The 21,848-nt window shown below is 40.0% G+C and overlaps 1 protein-coding gene across 1 annotated transcript; it reads left to right on the forward strand.

The window, feature by feature from the left end:
* The first annotated feature begins 362 nt into the window (after window positions 1-362).
* On the forward strand, window positions 363-20,243 carry LOC118235452 (arf-GAP with Rho-GAP domain, ANK repeat and PH domain-containing protein 1-like). Its single transcript, XM_035432847.1, has 30 exons — window positions 363-834; window positions 2,722-2,777; window positions 3,215-3,312; window positions 3,584-3,800; window positions 4,051-4,171; window positions 4,663-4,829; window positions 5,252-5,358; window positions 5,543-5,736; window positions 6,064-6,149; window positions 7,546-7,728; window positions 7,873-8,047; window positions 8,173-8,307; window positions 8,401-8,536; window positions 9,167-9,269; window positions 9,676-9,868; window positions 9,984-10,029; window positions 10,358-10,521; window positions 10,826-11,038; window positions 11,507-11,612; window positions 11,985-12,132; window positions 12,884-12,979; window positions 13,064-13,132; window positions 13,267-13,384; window positions 13,588-13,701; window positions 15,304-15,437; window positions 16,148-16,230; window positions 16,972-17,022; window positions 18,972-19,035; window positions 19,278-19,313; window positions 19,704-20,243. Exons 2-30 carry the CDS (start codon window positions 2,766-2,768, stop codon window positions 19,704-19,706), a joined length of 3,372 nt encoding a protein of 1,123 aa, XP_035288738.1. The 5' UTR covers window positions 363-834; window positions 2,722-2,765; the 3' UTR covers window positions 19,707-20,243.
* The last annotated feature ends 1,605 nt before the right edge of the window (window positions 20,244-21,848 follow it).

Genomic DNA, 21,848 nt, shown 5'->3' on the forward strand with positions numbered 1-21,848 from the left:
GAAAACAAAATAATTAAAATAAAAACTTTAGAGCCTGAATAAACAAGTTCTGCATAAGCCTCTATAAAATTCCACAAAATATGGGGTATTTGTCTTTTAACCATACAGAAAGATGTGTCGTAGAATGATTAAAAACAAAGTATATTTAAAATAGGAAAGAGATTAGTCTTTCTCTGGACCTCTCCTAAACACTTCTTCATTCCGCAAGGGCCAGGAAGAGAGTGGGTGTCCCCTCCCCCTTTAAAACACATACAATTGCGGCCTATTGGGATCACCCTATTCCTTTGCTCTTGTTTTAAGCTGCTCTTGTCTTTTCATGTTTGGCATTACAGGTTCTGCTGGTTTTTGGTCTTTTGTCTTCTTGCATTTTTGGAATTACCTTTGGAGACACAAACAGAAGTTATCTTCTTTCATTTATATCTTTTGTGACTGTACCAGCATTAGTGATTGTAGCATTTACTGTTTGTTAAGCTAATTGCTTTTAGATTAGATTTTTGAAAACGTAAATAAATCTCTTAATTTCAATGCGATTGCAAGTTGTACATTCCGATTAATGTTGATCCGCCAGGCTACACTGCATAGCAGCAAATCTGGAGATCTGATTGATAAGCAGTTTCTTATGTGATGTTTCGTTACATTTTTGGCTAGTCATTCAACACAGAGCTATAAAGGTGGAGTCTCAAGTCATTAACTGAAGGTTGCACAGCCCAGGTGGCACATCTCCCAGAAGTACTATTACTCTCTGCTTCCTCGTACTGAAGTTCAGTGCAAAGCTCTCCCTCGGTAATACTGATGACGGATATTTTCTTCTCAGACATTGTTCCAGAGCAACAGGTAAGTCACAAACTAGTAACAGGTGTTGGGAACTTCAGTCATCTGTGGGAAATGTGTCACAGACGGGCAGTTTCTACTTTGACCAATACCAATACCAATGACCAATAGTAACCTGTTACTCCTGTTAATGTGTTTTTGTTTTTGAACTGACTGTTTCTTTTCTGGTGAGATCATCAGTATTCCAGGAATGATTTAATCAAATGTATATCCTTTTTGCATGGAGTATGTCCACCAATGTATTCTCTGGCCTTTCTCGACAACTTTTTGTTCAAGATTATTTTCCACAAAAGAAAATGCCGTAAATATAATTTGTGGATTTTTTGCACTGGCAACAAAATACATATAACAAAAATTTAGTGGTAATTAAAGAGAGCTCGGTATAGGATTAGTCTTGTCCCAAACGGTGACACCAGCTCTTCAGTGAGTATACTGCTCTGGAAAACATGGGTGATCTCAGTTCAATTCCTTTTTGGTCATACTCTTTTCTTTGACATTCTTTTCTTTGTTTTTTTATCAGTATATGCCATTGCAGTCAAAATAAGGTAATTTTGACAGATTTTTCTATGCCATTCTTTTTTTTTTTGTTTTCTAGGCAACTAACTAGCTATAGCAATGTCTCAGGCGGTATTTCTGCTCTGCTCTTATCCGTGTAACCAGTGCTCTGACAGCACTGTGAATATACAACATATGCACAGCTGGTAGGAAAGCCCCCTTGCAGAGAGCACTCTTGATAGGTTATTAAGATTCAGAGGGTAGTCAGAGAGACTGTAAGGAAAATTTAACCAAATATGAACAAAAGTGTTCTACAAAACCTATTATACTGTACATTTAGGAAAAAACTGTACACCAAATCTACATTATAGCACAACTGTGTGCACGCTCTGTGTACTGGGCGCTGAAGCACTCAAGGATAGAAAGTATGCAAACGCAGGTGCTTCCAGCTGCGCAAAGTTCATTTCATGCGTTTGTTGCTTTCTAAAATGTGTCGCCTGAAAATCTTCACGCAACGCAAGTGCGAGCTGTAGTTTCAAGCATTGCAGAGAGGGCCATTATAGCAGAAAACAACAGAATGAAGCTGTCTTCTTCCATTTGTGCTTTCTTCCACTCAGTCTTTTGAGCAGTATATGGTAGGTTAATCCTGCTATAGCCTCATGGATGGTGTGTAAACTAAAAAAGCTCCTCTGGAAACGTTGAATTACAAAAAATAAATAAATAAATGATAGCATCTTAAATCAAGAATAACAGCGACTTGGTGGAAACAGGCAATCTGTGCAAGCATCTGTACATGAATGAAAATACACAGCACAGCAGCTGCTGAAGTACATGTGATTAGATAACGGCGCTGCAGATCCCAAACAGATGTGAAACGGTTGCATGAATTCATGTGGTACAATGGGACTCTCTGCGCTTTTGCCACATGCTTTTGCCACATCCTGTTTGATCATGATTTGAACAGAGAGGTCTCAATGTGGTACTGTGGTTTTGGAGGAGACCTATCCCCCTTTTCCCAGAAATGGCAGAGTCTTGTATCATTGGTCTTGTATACCACATTAGCAGGATGGGTTTCACAACATATACATTAGCTACATCCTATATATTTATCTATACTATTTACATATTTGCATATCCTTTCACAGTTTTGTGTTATATTCAGTAGTTTTCTGAAAATCTGCATGGGTTGTTTACCTAGCGCTATAAGAAACTTGCATTAGAAATTAGATTTGAACTGACTCTGTGTCAAAGATGTCTCATACATCTGAGCTCAGCTCCAAGCAGACAAATACAAATTTAAGGTTGAAATTGAAATTTAAAGAGAGAGAGAGAGAGAGTGAGAGAGAGAGTGACTAATGAATAGACTAATATTGCATTTCTCCTCCCCTTTGTCAGGATTTACCTTACTATAAGTCAATAAGGAGACTGACCTTGTAGACATGGCTGAGAAGGTGTGTATTCTGGACGTGTAAGCAGGTTTTATGTGTTTTCACCACAGTAACACCTACCCTAAGGGATATGAAATACACATAAAATGCATTCTTTAAAAATATGTTGCTGTGAAATATATATGTCATTATAGTTACCAAAAGTTCCCATATTAAAATGCATTTGCTGTACATTCAATTTTCCTAATGCCTATAACACTAGCTTTCAATCTAGTATGATTAAGATGACTATTGATTCTACAAGAGCAATGATCTGTAAATATATGTGCTTATGACAATCTGTTGCTTTTTATATAGGTATTCTTGGTTTCCACCAATGCTCAGTGAAAAATGTAGCCATCTAAGATCATATGAAGAGAAAAGGGTTTGGGTGCAGCTTATGAAAAAATGTCATACCCTGAATCTTGCAGCTGGTGATTAACAAATAATGTAACCATCAGGATGAGTCACAACCTGTGCAGAAGTTGGAACGGACGCGCTCTGATAGCACGAGCAGTGAATATGATGACAGCGATAACAAGAATCGCTCTAGAAACAGGTGAGTATGTGTGCATGCAAATACATATGAATATGTATGTGTTTATTTGTGTGTTTGTGTGTTTGCATGTTTATAGGTGTGCATGTGCATGTGTTTGTGTGTGTTTATAGGTCTTTGTGTATGTGCTTATAGGTCTCTGCATGTGCGTTCATAGATGTGTGTGTGTGTGCATGCACGTGTGTGTGTATGTGCACAGGTGCATGTGTATTTATATGTGTGTGTGTGTGTGTGTGCACGCATATATGTTATTGCACTTTTTCTGCTTGGACAGATCAAGCCCCTCCACCAGTGACAGCATCTCTTTGCTCTCCGGTGGATCACTGTCCTTACATGAGGCAGACCTCAATCCCCACACATCCCCTGTCATCAAGATGGGCTGGCTGGAGAAGACCCCGCCTCGAGGGTCAGTGAAGGTCAGGTCTCGGGGTTTCCAAAAGCGTTGGGTTAGGCTGGATGCAGATTACCTGAGATATTTCAAAAATGAAAAGGTAATTATAAATGATTCATGATCATCTTTTACGATTACAGCTTTGATTTTGGAGCTTGTTGAAGCAATTTACATGTGGTAGGACGCAGAGACAAATTCAAATAATACTAATATGTACTCTGGAGCCATTAACCTGCAAAATTCATTTTGGCATTATGATAGTATAGAATTTTGATGAAGCTTTTCAGTGTATGTATCACATAATGTGCTCAGTCAAAGAATATATGTCTCTGAATGTATCTGTCTGTCAGGAGAATTTCTCAAAGAAGATAATACCAATATCCTCAATCGATAATGTTGTTAGAGCTGGCAACCGGAAGATGGAGGTGGTAACACAGCACCGGACATTCCTTTTCCGAGCCCAGTGTGAATGTGAGTTTGGTGCTTTCTGGTCATCATCACTGCATAAGCCAGAACATATGTACATATATTCATGTGTTATATAAGACTTGCTGGTGTGTTTTGTTTATCCCTGAAAATAAGAGTTCAGGCCTAGTAAGGTCTATAAGATAGGGTAGGTTGCTGTTAATTATTCATAAACCTTCCAAAGTCATCCTATGGAACAAAATACTGAGCAGAGGTTGTGTAGCACTTCCTATATAAGTTGCAAGGGCTGTTGAGCTGCATTTTGTTTCGTTCCTCATCTATCCTTCCTTGCACGTCACAAATTTAGTCACAAAATAAAAAGAATATTTGAGGGAAGAGAGCAAGGGAAGGGAATGTGTTAAAGTGAACCTGAATCCAGCCACATCTAATTTGTTTAGTTGAAGAGTTTTCCAATTTTAACTGCATCTAAAGAATCTTAAGATTGCAAATGAGCCAGGTCTGATACCTGTGTGTTTTGGTTGCTGATTGTGTGGCAGCGGAGAGGGACATGTGGGCAACAGCCCTGGAGGAAACGATGTTGGAGAAGCGCAGTTCCTGGAGCATACCCCATTCCATCCTCATGCAGGGCCATCTGGAAATGCAAGGGCGCAAGTTATATGTGGTTGTCTGCATAGGCAAAGTCTTTCTCTACGAGAATGCTGAGGTTAGTTAGTCATGTGCTTCTTGCCATAGCAACACACTGGACCAAGACATCAGTTCTTGTCCTGCTGCAAACCAACAGCTTTCTTCATTTGCCTTCTCAGAACTAGAGAAGGAAACTGAATTAATGAAGTCAAGACAACAATTGCATAAATTTGGTGGTTAAGTACCTCCTGGATAGCTTCCTAAAGTCTTTTGTCCCTGGCAAGCAAGATTCAGTGGCCTTCAAGAACCTGGAGTAATACTTAATAATGTAATTAATAATAATTAATAAATGCAATTAATAATGTATTTCCTTAGTCTTGTACTTCAAGGTATTCCTGGTAAACAAAGAAAACATGTGTCTTCTTATTCTAGCTTGTGTACCTGTGTGTGCATGTGTCCTTATCTGATGAGTTGACCAGAAACTATCTTTTCTGGGGGCAGGAATTCGAAACAGGCATAGGCATTACCTCCATCGAGATGAATGTGGGGACTGTGAAGGACGCAGATCACCGGGCATTTGAGCTTATCACACCTTTCAAAACAATCCGGTGCGTATCCCCTACTGTGTAGAAATCCATACTCCTGCAGGAGCCTTGGAACACCACTAGCATCAGTAGATGAAGGAAACACGAAACGCAGAACCAAGAGTAGGCACAGCAGGCTAAGTGGCCCAGATGTCCAGATGTGTGGGTCTATATTTATCTGCTTCTCACTCTCTGTCTCTTTTCACAGTTTTGTAGCAGACCAAGCAAAGGAGGAGTGGCTGGCGGCCATGAAAAGCTCCACTGAGGAATCTTTCTCCAATCAGGAGGTGCTCACAAGGATATGGTCTGAGAACTCCAACAGGTTCTGTGCAGACTGTGGAGAGGCCCTACCTAAATGGGCATCCATCAACCTGTGTGTGGTGGTCTGCGAGCAATGTGCAGGTACAGTGTCAGGATAAAACTGCCTGGCCCATGAAGACTTTTTATGTATTAATTCAATTGAGCGTCCCATATTACACCCACTGGCTTCTCATCCAAGTTGTTGTCATCACATATAGTGCATTGTATGGTCAGGCACCTGTCTACATCAGTAAGCTACTTTGTTCTTGAATTTGTTCCTGAAAAGTAGCCTACTATATCAATAAACCTTTACTCACTTACAATATTGTACAGAACTCCTTTTCATTATGTGACCATCAGTTTGTGGGAGGTAATTTTACACTGGACCCTGGCTTTATTATACTGGCCCTTCTTTCATTACACTTTCAGGAATACACAGACGTCTTGGCTGTAATATCTCTAAAATACGGAGTCTGGAAATTGATGTAAAGGTGTGGACTGATGAGCTTATTCAGGTGAGTTTGTCAAAGACTCGGTAGGTCTCTGGGTTTAAAAATTAACCAGTGAATTTAAATGTGTGCTATTAGTAGACGCAATGTTTCCCATACAATTAATTTGAGCAGCCCGCCAAAATAGATTTCCCCCCGCCCAAAAAGATTTGGTATTTAGTTGCTTATTTCTATAAGCAACACACATTTTTTTGTATTCATTAGTCCTATTTGTTCTTTTGAATGTCAAAGTGACATTCAGCTATCTCTCCTTTCGCTATGTGAGCCCTCCCCCCCCCCGTCCCTCTAGTAGCCGGCGTATGTAGAAAAGGGCAGGGAGGACAGTGCCTGTACATGAACATAATTAGAAGGACAGGAACAAATCAATAAAATTTAGCCATTGTGTTAAGCATCATTATTTGACATCATTTCCTCTGCATTACCAAGGCATTAGCTAGCATTTGGCAAGCATCAGTGTTTACCCAGCTAATGTTAGCTTAGCTAATGAAAACGTTAACTTTTCACTTTTGACAGAAATGGGTGTAGAAATATTTTTCTTTAAAAAAAAATGCCTAGAGGAGGAGGAGGGAGAAACTGCACCACAGATAGGTTTCCATAAGATTACAGTTATAGTAACAGTTAGGGTTAACAGTTAGGCCTACTTACTTTAATTGAAATGGATGAAAATCATTGTGTTTAGAAATGAAGGACATTTGGTTTTAGTTTAGGTTGCTGAAATGCATTCTGTTTACTCTCTGTGTCACCAGTACAGCTTGACGCGAAGTGTCATACAGATTAAATTTTCATCTAGAGACTTGGCCAAAGTAACAATAAATAAATAAAATTGCCTACACAAAATATAAAGGTGCCTGAACACAAAATATAAACTCTGTCTGCACAGCAAAGCTTAATAACCTCTCAAGAGTGACAGTATAACTTAAAGGGGAATTACACTTTAAAACACATATGGGCTTATTTTATTTCTAATTTTCTCCTAATGAATGTGTCGACCTTCATTTTTTGATTAGTTATTTCATTTTGTTAATATTTTACAATGTTTTGTTGCTTACCTTTATAAATTCAGGAAGTAGACCTAGGCAGCATATCATTGCGCAACTTCAACGCTATGCTTTTCTTTGAAGAAGAAGAAAAAACCGGAAACTATGTGGACTTGCGCTAAAAAAAATAGGTCCTTGTTTCTAACGTTAGACATCTAAAATGAAATAACTAATCGAAAAATGAAGGTCGACACATTCATTAGAAGGACAATATAAACAAAATAAGCCCATATGTGTTTGAAAGTGCAATTCCCCTTTAAGAAACAGTACAAACAGCCTTTTCAAGGTCAGGTATGATAAACATGCTTTTCTAATGCTAATTAAATTCTCTGGTTACTTCCTGGTTGTGTTTTTCTGTTCCTCAGCTATTCTTGCTTCTTGGAAATGAACGGGCAAACCTGTTCTGGTCGTCAAATGTGCCTCCAGGAAATTTTCTGTCTTCGTCGAGCAGCAGCGAGCAGCGCATGCATTTTATCGCTGCTAAGTACCAGGAGGGCAGGTTCCGCTGCCGCCACAAACTGTTCGGTCATCAGGAGAAGCTCAACAATGTGAGATTTCCTGTCCAACTGACACAACAGTTTCCAGTCCAATACATTCCCCCTCTCACCTTTACCTGACATATACTTTCACTCTTCTGTTGCTTTGTATTTGTACTTATAAATCTCTCTCTCTCTCTCTCTCTCTTATTTCAGGCCCTATGTATAAATGTTCAGACAGATGATGTCTTTGAGACTCTGTGCTTGGTGTTCTGTGGTGCCAATGTACACTGTGACACACACTGCTCAGAATCTCCCACTCCCATCTCCCTGGCTAAGAGCCACAACCAGACACTTCAAGCTGAGTTTCTGTACCTGAACCAGAACACATGTGAGCCTGTCTACTGCCGCCTTCATCCCATTCCACTGATGGCAACTACTGGCTATTTTTTGTTACCTCAGGGTAACAGCATGTTTGCAGTCTGAACTGAATACTCAATCTAGCCCTTTTTGCAGCTGTCCCAAGCCCAGAAGTCAGACATATATTCAGCAAAACTCCCAGTGCAGCTTTTCCGTCCATCACACGGAAAGGTTATCTGTTCAAGATTGGCTCTGTGACACGGCCAGTCACAAGACGTAAAGCCAAAGAAGGTGAGGTAATTCATTTTTTTGTCAATGGCCGGTTGGTGCAATGGACAATTAAAAATATATATTGATAAGATAAAACTGAACTTGTTATTTCAGAGTTCCGCAGGCGCTGGTGCAGCCTTACTGGAGAGAGTTTTAGCTACTACGATAAAGAAACAAATTCCAACCTGAAGGGGGAGCTGAAGATAAAGGAGATTGCTTCCCTGGCAATCAATCCCCCAGAGACACATGGGTAAATAATATTTAAAACAGCCAAGGTCATGGTTTGATCTTGCTTGATCTTCTTGACAGTTGGTATTAGTATTCTGCGTTTCAAATTTAAAACGCTGGATTTCAGCAGCATGACAGTTGATTGGGTAGGTCTAACCTAACAGGGAGAGACCAGGTGATGGATGTTTCTGGTACTTTCTCTGACCCTGGGTGCATCAGCTATGGGGTCCCACAGGGTAGCATTTTGGGCCCCCTCCTTTTCTTGCTTTATATTAATGATATGTCAACAGCTTGCTCATGCAAATGTATTCAATATGCAGAAAGACTCTCTACAGAGTTAACCAGAATTAGTCAGCTTTCAGACAATAAAATCTCCCTTCACATGAGAAAAACTGAATCCATTATATTTTGGTATAGAATTAAGCTTTCTGCATCCCCTGGCTTTATGTGCCAGTAATGGCCATTCGGTGTCCATTCTCAAAAAAATGTTGGAGGTCACTGCAAATTAAATTGAAATCAAAGCACACAAGCATTGCAAGCAGAAAATAGCTTTGTCTATTCTTTCCATTCCACAGGCTGCACTTTGTTCATTGTCTCTAGTTGGATTGTCTATAGTTTCTGTTAGCTCCAGCTTTCAACATTCTCATTTCAGGTATGCTCACACATTTGAGATTTTCACCACCTCTGGGCGACTCTACCTTTTTGGAGCAGATGACGCCCACACAGCACAGGAATGGATCAAGTCTATCGCCAAGGTAACTATTTTGAGAGCATGGTATAGCCAACGTTGTTATAAATATCACCCTTTAAACTAGCACATAGGGAGAATGATTCGTTCAGCACAATAAATGGGTTATTACTGGTGAAAAGTCCATGAACATTATTAAGGTAAGAAGTACCAAGCTGCCAAAATGATTTGACTTTAAGGGAATAGAAAACAGAACAACAGCAATACCGAAGGTACGAATCAGAAAAATAATGTTATGATAGACAAATAATGATATGGTAAATAAGGTCCATAACGACATTTCATGCTGAATTAACATTTATTGAAAATCAATACTTATGTTTATCAGTAAATATAATGATTGACTGACACAGTGTCCCGATCATGCTACCATTATAAGAACCTCCAAACCTTTGGTTTCGCCTCTCCCACAGGCCATTGTCCCACCCAGTGCAGGTGATATGGCTGACCTGGACTTTAAGCGGATGGGGAAACTGCTTTGCAGGGACAGGCTGAATCTGCTGAATCCCCAGATGGGTTTCTTTGTCCTGGCGGGCACCATTCTCCATTTCTGCTTTGAGAATAGCGAGAGGGCAGACATTGACCTACGTAAGCTGAAGGAACTCTGTAAGTGAAGGTTCTGGGGAGTGTGGTCTTCTGTGGATGTTACGGAAAGCCACCGCTCATTTGCATTTGTATGGCAAATTGTATAAAGATCCACCGTATTATTCTTCCTTCTCAGCTGTCCGGCAGGAGAATGAGGTGATTGTATTGGTGGATAAATACAGGTGAGATTCAAATGCAATATGTGTATATTTTTACATCATAAAAATCATGATCAGGGATAATACATAGTTTGCATTCCTGTATCCAGCTGCAAAATATATGCTTACTGCATTAGGGTACTTTACTTTGATTCATGTTGGGAGATGCAGGGGCAGGTCTAAGCCTGTTGGTGTAGTTATGAATTTTTTAAATATGAAATATTTTGAGACAAGATGTGGCAAGCAGTTAATAGTACTGAAATACAAGGAAGATGAGAAAGGTATGGGTGATTGTGGATTAGACCTGTAGATTATTTGTGATACTATGATGATGTGGTGCCCTCCCTGGCAGGACTCTGCACTTTGAGATTGAGCAAAATCTTGAGTTCCTGGGTTGGTGCGCAGCCTTTAAGCAATCAGCACAGAGCACAGGGAACACGTTAAGCCAGCAGCAGCTGACCCATTTGGACATTCCTGTGATTGTGGACTGTTGCATCAACTACCTCACAAAGTATGGTGAGTTGCATGGCAAAGCGCAGATAACATACCATGGCTCAATTTACCCCAGTTTAACACAAACTACCAACGAGGTCCCATTGCACACAGTACAGCACAGAACAACACGGCAAAGTCTTGCACAGTGCAACCCTGCTCAAACCAGGATTAAAATGGATGTGATTTAGTGAATAATGGTAATGTAGCCTTACTAATGTATACATGTGTTTGTGCGTGTGTGTGTGTGCGTGTGTGTGGGGGGGTATGTGCGTTTGTGTGTGTGTGTGTGTGTGTGCATGTGTGTGTGTATGTGTGTGTTTTTCAGGACTAACCCTGGAGGGTATCTATCGTAAGAGTGGTGTGAACTCCAGCATCACTGCCCTACTGGAGGCCTTCCAGCAGGACGCGCGCACAGTGTGGCTGCAGGAGGATACGCACAGAGTGGAGAATGTGTCAAGTGTCCTGAAGAAGTTCTTCAGAGATTTGGAGGATAACATCTTCACCAACGCAGCATCAGTGCATTGGCTGGATGTTACTGGTGAGCCCTAATCCTGCAGGGTTACACTGCCCACAGAGCCAGACTTATGCCACAGTGTGGGGTTACTTCTGAGCCCTCAGAGTAAACCATGTGATCTGAGTCTAATTTATCAATTCACATTCCGTCGCCATAATAGGGTTGCCAGATGTCAGGATTTCAACTATAATTCTGGTTTTCAAGTGATGTGTACATGTCCAGTTTTCAGTCCCCACTGGGACTCCCAATCCATGATCCATTCTGACAAATGCCTACTGCCCCCCGGTCCATGAAATGTTCTGACAGCACCCCACGTCACTTCCAACTGTGCATATTGTCCAGTTTTGATAAATTCTAAATTCTAACTCTGGAAACCTTGCGCCCAGTGGGGCTCAACTGTGGCCTTCTTGGAAAAGGGTCTAGGATGCTTTGGTCATAATTTGTTCCAGGTCTCATTGCTGTGGAGTGAGGTCTTTATTTTCATGGTCACAGCTATCAGAGAGAAGAGCCAGAAGGTTGCACAGTACCAGTCTCTTTTATGCAGCCTGCCACCTGTCAACAAGGCCACTTTACAAGCGCTCATCAACCATCTCTACTGGTAAGGTTAGCCCCACAGTACTTACACATGTACTGTGTGTACTGTCAATGGTATCTGGTTTTTAGTATGCACTAAATGTGGATGAGATGTCATCTGCCATACAAGAATCTCCTTGGCAGAAAGATAAAGCCATTTGAATTCAACTGGAAGGAATGGGAATGGATTCCTCTCATTCATTTCTTTCAATTATAAATGTGTTCTTGCTAGAAGTAGATGTATGTAGATCTTCATTATTTTCATTCAGTTTTTATTCATATTTACAGTCCTCTTTGTGTTCGCCAGAGACTTACACAAAATGGCTTTGTAACATAACCAGAGTTTTGAATTATTTTGATTAGGGCTTTGTCAACTCTGGATATGTTTTTGATGCAGCGTCCAGCACTTTGTGAACATTAACCAGATGAGCCCGTACAACTTGGCCATAGTGTTCGGCCCCACTCTCTTCCAGACAGATGGCAGAGACAGCAGTGCCTGCCAGGTCATTGAAGAGCTCATTCAACACTACGTGGCCATTTTTAACGTGAGTCTTCTAGGATATAGTTTCAATAGTAGATACAGTATACCTTTATTCCAGGGTTCTCAAACACCTGTCCTGGAGGGGCACTGTTTTTGTGGTTTCCTTTAAATGAGAAGGTCTCAAAAAATGAAGTCAATCAAATAAATAAATCAAATAAATTAAGCACTTAAATTTAGTCCTGAAACACACCAAAAAGGTTGAGGTTGTAATTTGTGCTATACACTGTTATTTTCTGAATATAAATATGAACAATAAATACGTCAATATAAAGTTTATTTGCTATAGGAGGATAAGTGATGTAATCATTGGATTATTGCATGAGAATAGAATAACATTTTTTTAAAAGTGTAAAGCAATAGTTTTTGAAATGGCCATAATTTTGGGAATGGTGATGGTTTTCTGAATGGTCAGAAGATGGTAATAATTCTAAGAGGGAAGCAGCTATGATAGTAATGGTTCTGTGATGGGTATGTTTTGAGGCAATGTTCTGGGTTGGGAGAGTTTTGAGATAATGGTGTATCTGGGATGTTAATATTTTAGCACTGAATAACTATAATACGATAAATATGTGATGGTAATGATCCTGGGGTATTAAAGTTCTAGATGGTAATTGTTCTGGGGTGGGAATGTATGATGCAAAAAATGCTAAAAAGTCTGAATGAAAATGTTTTTAGATAGTAATGATTCTGGGATGCAAGTTTTGTTGATGGTTCTGGGATAGGGTTTATTAGATGGCCCTCTTTCTGTTCTGCAGGTGGATGAACAGCATCTGCAGACACAGCTCAATGAGATCAAACTCATCTCATTGAGCTGTGGGAGGATGGAGGTGTGGGAGGATGGAGTGACAAAGGTAAGAACAATGCTACAGAGCGTTTTACAGTGTTGTGAGAACAATACATTTCACTCCATGTATGACTGCTAACTGTACTTCCAGATTACTCCACACATTTTCTGCACTGTTTACCTGGAGGAGAAGGAAGAAAGGGAAGAACACCATATCAAGGTGGGTGCCCACTGACCGTTCAACTCATAAACTGAAACGTCTGGGTACAGATCTTGCACAATTGATACAGGAAGGCTGTTTGTACAGAGCATGAAGGGACGTGTGATTTACACGGATAAACTCCTCATTTTCAGATTTCAGTCGCCATGACAGCTGCCGAGCTTATTCTGGAGATCTTGGATAAGTGCAAAATCTGCTGGAATGAGCAAGAGTATTGGAGCTGTTTTGAAGTGAATGAAAGTGAAGGGACAGGTAAGCAAACACATTACCCATTAAGTGGTCTCACTTTTCAAGTACAGCCTCATTGCATTTCTAATACATCTGTGATAGTGACATTGGAAAAAGCCATTGCTAAACCATAACATCTCAATAAATATTCTTAGTAAACAACTCATTAAGAAATGGTTGAGCCCTGGATAAGAATATGTCAATGCTTTATTCTGTCACCCCTCCAGAGCGATTGCTGCACTATCAGGAGAAAGTGCTGCCTATCTGCTACTCCCTGGGGCCGGAGAGAATCCTGTTAGTTAAGAGAAACATATTTATGAAGGCAATGCTGAATTACCTGGGTATGTACAATCTACAAAGGCATGCTCATTTTATGTATGCATAGCTGTCTATTTTAAATACTTGGATACAATACTACTCTATTGTAAATGCACCAAGGTCTGTTTGGTGTATGTAGCAAGTGTATGTTGCAAGGGGAAACTAGCAGTGATCTTAATTGAATCTCATGTGAGATGCCTGTGGACCCATTGGACCCACAGCTCGTGGTGTACTATGGTTATGATCCAAATGAACTGGGCCACAATTAGTGGTTCTTCTTTCCTTTCCAATATCTATTATATTTCCTTAGCTAAAATGCAGCAGCAGCTACTGAGCTGAAAAAATTGAGAGATGGCTATATTGGATGGTATTGAGTATTTTGTGAATTAATCACTGTCAAAACCAATCAGTCTAAGGGAAAGTGTTCTGCCTCCTCAGTTTTCAGCTCAGTTTTCACCACTGCTGGGATGTATGTTGTTTTATAGTGTGTATATATCATTGAAATGGCAAAATTGAAACCAAACATTAAAAAAGGAACACACACAACAGGAGCAATGCAAATTAATAAACTGAAATACCATTAGAGGGGATATGAAAACGAGGGAAGACAAAGCAAGCAATATTATTTTTGAGGAAATGAAACATTGTGTGACCTGAAACAAGTGAAAAAAGGAAATAATCTCTGTTTGTGCTTTATTAATGAGGAAAAGTATAATGTGCCAATTAAAGAGTATATCATTGTTTAAGAAGTGAAGGGTACTGTGTCTTATAAAAGGTATCTCTGTAAATTGAAAGTCACTCTATAGACTATATATTTATTTATCACATTTTCTACTAAATTGTCATATAGACATGGGACATTAGGTCAAGATAAAAAGTCTGATTGTAGAAATAATGGTACAGCTGTGGTATCCCCAAGTGAAATGCTCTCAGTTGCTTCATAAAGACAGATTAGCTGTATAAGTGAGCAGGATATGTAGATGGATATTTCTGGTATTTATAAAAAAATATCTGATAACCTGCCATCTTTACAATAGGTTCAGTAAAGGGCATTTTGGGATTAGTGGTCCAAAGCAACACAAAAAAAAACCCTTAAAGTAACTCAAAATCAGCTTGTACAGTGACGTTTGATATTATGGCTCCAGAGGCTGTACATACTTAAAGTAACTATGTATGAAACTATTCTGTTTCCTATGATGCATACAACATAAGAACACTGTCATCAGGGAAAGATGTATCAGCATGGCATAAAACTGAAATGTATGCTTATAATTGTGAATAAATGCTATTAAATTAGTCTGTTCATATTCACTGCCTCTGGAAACCTAATGGCGTTATTTCAGGTGCATTTTGCTGCTTTAGACCACATGCCACTGAATGCCTTATATCTGCCATTGTAAAGCCAACAGGTCATCAGAAACCACTTTAAATATCTATAATATTGTTTGTTACACAGTAAAATTGTCTGGGCCAATCAAAATGAAGCTAAAACTGAAATAGTAACATAAATGCCACAAGAAATTGAACAACACATTTAACTGCTAATGATAACTGAATTTATACTAGATTGACTGCATAGTGACAGAACATGAAATACGAGTAATATTTCTTGGAATTTTCTACAGTTGCAAATGAGGAAATGAAAAAAAGTGGGGTGATGAAGTTTCGGGAGGAGCGGACTCTTCTAGGCTGGGGAAGCTTCCTTGCTCGCTTCTTTGTCCTCTTGGACACCTCTCTCATGCTCCTCAAGGAAGAACACGTAAGAGGGGGGCTAACAGTTTGATTTGTTTGTTGGATTGTGTTTTTACTTGAGCAGTCTGTTATAGAAGTCTCCTTTTTTAGTGCCCCTGAGTGATATGCAGGTGCCTGTAGGTGGTTAAATAGTGAGTATAGTGAGTAACGCTATCCTTTTGCAGGAGAGAGGGCAGTCTGCCCCCTATTTATGTATTTTTCTGAGTTACATGCTCAGAGTGTCTGTTTGTGTCTGTACTGCGAGGCACATATTGAGAGTGTCCAATAGTGTTGGTACTGTGAGACCAGGGCTGGTTCTAGGTATAGGTGACATAGGTGGTCGGCAAGGGCGACAGCTGTCCTGGGGGGGGGGGGCAAATGGGTCCGCAATCGCTTTCTACAGCACCAATCACTCCCCCACTCCCCAGTCTGCATTCCCACGTAGAGCAGCAAATATGCAAGGGATGTGCTTGTGTGAGACACATACTGAGAATGTCTGTTTGCGTCAGTACTGAGAGACACATACTGAGAGTGTCTGTGTCAGTACTGAGAGACGCATACTGAGAATGTCTGCTTTTGTCATACTGTGTGTTTTCTTTTGACATATCCTATGCAAGTGTGCTTGTGTGAGTGAAGTGAGACCAATGTTATGTGTTTACTTGTGTGAGTTCTGTAAGGTTTGTTGAGAGCCTTTGTCTGGGCTATATGTCACAGGATGTCGTCTCTTTCTCCTCACAGAGTATTCGGCCAGAGAAGGAGTGGCCTGTGAAGTCCCTCAGGGTCTGTCAGGGCATAAAGGCAAAGTTGCGACCACCCACAAGGTAAGACTCTGGCTTGGTTCTGCCCCCTTCATTGTCACCTCAGTGCTCGGGCTTTTGGGTGGCATGTTTTTTACAGATAACTTTGACTAGCCAATCTTAACATTGTATTCTCTGAGGTACATTTATGGCAGTCAAAAAAAAATAATTTGGCCTTTTAAGGATTAATAGCTATTGCCTCCTTGTGACAAATTGGAGAATACTTTATGTTACTTAATAATTCACGGTGAGATGCATTGCAAAAGTCTATAACTTTGACAGCAGAGGGCAGTCTAATTCTGTCAACCTGAGTGTCTGGTTCTGAGCAGATAGTTCACCGCATATTCCATCATAAGGAAATGGTAAATGGTAAATGGACTGCATTTATATAGCGCTTTTATCCAAAGCGCTTTACAATTGATGCCCCTCATTCGCCAGAGCAGTTAGGGGTTAGGTGTCTTGCTCAAGGACACTTCGACACGCCAAGGGCGGGGTTTGAACCGGCAACCCTCCGACTGCCAGACAATCAGTCTTACCTCCTGAGCTATTTCGCCGAAATAAACAACTGTCAGATAAACTAATCTTCAAGAACTTGTAGACACCTTGTGCTGCAGTACAACAAATCAAACATATTTTAAGCTGTATAATTCAGCAACATATCCTGTGCGCAGTTGCTCCAGTTCTCTCTGATGATCCAGTTAAAAAGCTTTGATCTGGTGACATCACTCTGACCTGATAATGAGCATTGCTCCTGTTTGGTGACAGCTGGGGGATGACCGTAGTATGTGAAGATGAGAAACAGCAGAATCAGCGATGGTGAGTGTCTGATTACTCCAGAAGGGAAGTGCACTGCTAATAATAATAATAATAATAATAATAATAATAATAATAATAATAATAATAAATAATAATAAATGTATAAATCAGAAACACAGGGCCAAAGTACCTGAATTTATTTATCTATTTATTTATTTATTTGGAATATTGTATTTTGATGATGGTGGTGGACAGCGCCGTCTAACACGTCGGTTCAAAAATAGGTGTTCAATTGGGTTGAGATCTGGTGACTGCAAGGGCTATAGTATATGATTCACAGCATTTTCATATTCATCGAACCATTCTCGGACCCCTCGTGTCCTGTGGATGGGGGCATTGTCGTCCTGGAAGAAAGCACTCCCATCAGGATAGAAATGTTTCACCACAGGATAAAGGTGATCACTCAGAATAACTTTGTATTGATCTGCAATGACCCGTCCCTCTAAGGAGACAAGTGGACCCAAATCATGCCAGGAAAATGCCCCCACAGCTCATAACAGAGCCACCAGACCCCCTCATTGTAGGGGTCAAGAATTTAGGCCTGTACCATTCTCTTGATGTATTTCATACATGCTCTCGCGCACTTGTTGAAAAAGACTCATCTGACCATACCACTTGTTTCCACATCTCTGTAGACCAGTGCCTATCGTTTCTGCACCACTGAACTCTCAAATGTGCATTCGTCTTTGTAATGTGGGGTTTATGCACTGTAACCCTACTATAATATCCCTCTCTATGTACCTGTAGACAGACTGTCATTGCTGACACAGTCGGATCACATCCTGCATTGACATTCAGTCACAATGAGTTGCTCTTCTGTTTTTCCTTAGATATTTAAACACTAGCCAGTTGCGCAGTCTTTGTGACTGAAGCTTCTGCCATTCGTGCCCCAATAATAAACCCTCTTTCAGGTCGCTTTGATCTTTTCCTCTTGCCATCTTGATCCAAAATCAAGGTAACCTGGGCCTGCTCAGCATTTTTCATACATGCTACAGAGCATGATGGGACGTTAATTACTTAATTGTATCATTCAGCACACCGGTATGGAAGCATTTGAATTTGTTATGTTTCTCCACTGATTTATTCAGGTTTTTCCTTTCATTTGTCATCCATCTTTGTATACCTCAGTAAATTCGCTTTTTTATACTTTAAATGTTTATATGGATGGATATTTTTCACGGTGTGTCCAAAATGACTGACTGTGAATTTAACACTCCCTTTTAGAATGTTGCTTTAAAAAGAATCTACACCATGCTTTCAATTCCAGCCATACCAGCTACACATCACAAAAATATGTTCCGCAAACAAAATAAACAACAGAGAAAATAAATGGGTGATGTTTAGTTTGTTGCTAGACAAAAGTGGTTGTTATGGGGCTAGCCATGCAGGTTCGGCTTTATTGTGTGCCAGAATTGCATCCATTGCCACATACGATCGGGAGGTGCACCAGTCCACACCCACTATAACTGTTGTGCTCCTTTAATTTATTATTAATTATTTATTATGTATTTTATTATTAATTATTATTTCTGTTCACAACACTACTTTGTCATGTGCGTGCGACTGTGTTTGCACCTGTAATTTCCATTGTGGAAAGAAGCTGTTCCTACACGCTGGCTTCTGCCTGCCATCGGCACCAATGTCTAGATCTTTCTCAAATTCCATGGCTGATTCTTGACAATATTTTGTCTTTAAATTCAAATTTGACAGAAAGAACACTCTACTTTTGCACACAGTCAAAACTAAAGGTAACAGACATTTTTATTTTATTAATATTTGCATGCCCCTCCAGAACCAGTCATGCTGGTTAGTAAGCTGAGTCATGTTGGGAAGACATGTGATGACGTCGGTATGACTTGGCTCAGCACAGCAATTTAAAATGGCCGTAAGGTACGGCTGCTTCTGGGAATACTGGAATATTCTCATTATATTTCTACTTCTTTGCTCAGGTACATATGCTGTGAGACAGAGACTGATATGATAGAGTGGATGGCCGCATTCCTGAGTGTTCAGGTGAGAGCAGAGAGAGAATTGTATTTTACAGCAAATGACCACTACAAACCTCATTTTAATTCATTATCTCTCTCTCTCTCTCTCTCTCTCTCTCTCTCTCTCTCTCTCTCTCTCTCTCTCTCTCTCTCTCTCTCTCTCTCTCTCTCTCTCTCTCTCTCTCTCTCTCTCTCTCTCTCTCTCTCTCTCTCTCTCTCTCTCTCTCTCTCTCTCTCTCTCTCTCTCTCTCTCTCTCTCTCTCTCAGCATAAGGGCAATGTGTGGCCAGTGGAGCACATGAAGGTAGAGTGAATCATCCTCCTATTTGGCTGTGGTCAGTGGAGCAACTATAAATCATACTAAAATGGAGTACAATTACACACAGCTAATAAAACATTGCAGTGCAGTCAGGCACATAGGATCATTAGCAAAATATTTATTTGTAAATGGATTTGAATTCAAATTATACTGCAATGAGAATAGATGTACTAGATACAGCAAAATAATATATACTCATTATTATAATTATAATAATGAGTACATGTATATCATTATTAACTTATCCCCAAAGGAAAATTAGTGAGGAAAATGAGGAAAAAATGAATGTATCCACAGAGAACTAGTGCTCCAGGGCAGCACATTTTGTTATGTGTAATGTGTGATACCCTCTCTGCTGTCACATTGTCCCTGCAGTGAGAAGCAGCCAGCAGGAGGCAGTGTGGAACCGGGCCAACATTCCCATTACCCCTGGGACACAGGATCTTCACACATCTCTTAAATAATATACAGTAGCAAGACATGAAATGAGCAAAACCTACATTAAATATGTATAACTACGTGTGTGATGTGAAAATTGTTTTATGTTCCTATAGTGGTGGTGTCATGTGAAGGAAATTTACTAGTCCTGATTCTAGCCTGGCTCAAGCTGTCACCATGGCATTGTAAGTTGCCATGACACCTGCCTCAGCAGCCAGCATTTCAGTGCACTTTTAATATAATTTTCATGTTTTTGTTAGGGTAGCATATCACAAAGTTAATGTTCCAAGTGTTTATCTTCTTTGTAAATTTAGTGGTGATCCATTTGTTAAAATTTTGCCCATTGGATCTGCGTTTCAGGATGTTTGCTTTGTGACAATGGGGCATACAGTAGAAATGCATTTGATAGGGGCAAATGTCAATGAAACAGCATCCTGCTATCAGTTAATAAAATATTTCTTTTCATCTGCCTTGCAATATGCCTAATTTTGCATATTTTCGCAAAGTTGGTCACATATAATTCTTGTGAGATGCACGCACTGCACGTGACATAATATATTTTATGGAATTTGAATTCATTGTCTACATCGGACCTCTGCGTGATTTGCAGTGTCTCTGAGATGCTCAGGATCATGGATGTCCTAAGCCTGGAAAAAACAACACTAATAGACACCTCAATTTATGCTAGAATGTTATGGCAAATATAACTAGAGAATTTTATGAATAATTTTTTCTATTTGTAAGCAAAACAGTTACCAAGACAGGTGTGTTGAAATGTTGTGTTGTGAGATTAAACAATAAGAATGTGGCACCAGGACTATTTAAGGAATGGATTTATCTTATTGGCAATTGCAGATATTTACAGTAGAACCTTAATACAACAATGCAATGTCAATAAATTAGTCAGGTTTTGCCTCCTTGAATGTTTGAGGATGACCTACTGTGTGTGAAGAGGCCAATATGCTCTGGGAATAGAACATGGTCATGGTGATTACAGAATTCAGGGACAGAGAGCAACAGGAAGGAGGCTACAATGCACCTTTTTGCTGGACTAAAATAGACCTGACCTTAGGGGTGTACTGTTCTAATAAAATGAGAAAAAGTCAATCTGTTGCAGCCTGAAGTGTAAATGAGTAACCCCATTGCACAGAATTTTTAAGTGAATAAAATGGATAATGAGATATACTTTCCATATATTTTCTAAAATTAATGACATGTCAGAGAGAGAAGGAGCGAAAAGTGTACAGGGGCTTCTCAGGACAACAGAACATAAAACTGGCAAGATGACTGGGTTGCCTAAGAATACACTAGAAAGAGCCAGCAGAATATCAGTTTTCCACCATGCACAAATCTGTTGTAGTGGCTTAGCATGCTTCTATTTATCAATATTCTTGAAACTGATTCCAAAAGAAAATATGTTATACTCTGCTTTAAAGCTGGAGAACCTTACATAAAGAGGCCTAGTCAGTAAAACACTAACCCTTGTACCTGTAATCACAATCAGTGTTTCTACTCACCTCTAAATCCACAGAAGCATACATTAATTCCATGCTCACTTCTTCCTGGCTGCAGTTACTGCTCTCAGTGCTCACATCATTTGTACCATTCCCATGGCAACCACATTTCAGCATGAAAAACCATCCCTGTAAATAGTAAGGAATTTTAAGAAAATCAATTTTCAGCATTGCCATTGCTGAAATAGCTCTCAGAAGCCTGAAGAGCATAAAGGAAGTCAGATTGAGAAATGAGTCGGGCCATTGTGGAGTGCGGTCGATCCTCATCAAAAGCATCACGCTTGCCGTCTCCCCACCGGGTTCTGTATTTTCAGGGCCTGATTCTATGAGCCGCTCGGGGGAGGTGCAGCCTGTCAAGGACCATCATTATGAGGAAGATGCTGGCAGCAATGCAGAGGAGCTGAGGACCTGAATGAACATTTAACAATCAGATGGCTGGGGAATAAATTACCGGACCTCTGTAAGAGGGCTGATTTTGGTTCCACTCAACCCTTCTGGCAGAATTTAGTCCATTTAGTCAATTAGCTGCATGCAATTAGAGTCATTTTTCAAAATGCACTGCAGTAAA

This window comes from Anguilla anguilla, chromosome 9, assembly GCF_013347855.1.
Source record: "Anguilla anguilla isolate fAngAng1 chromosome 9, fAngAng1.pri, whole genome shotgun sequence".
Taxonomy (NCBI): Eukaryota; Metazoa; Chordata; class Actinopteri; order Anguilliformes; family Anguillidae; genus Anguilla; species Anguilla anguilla.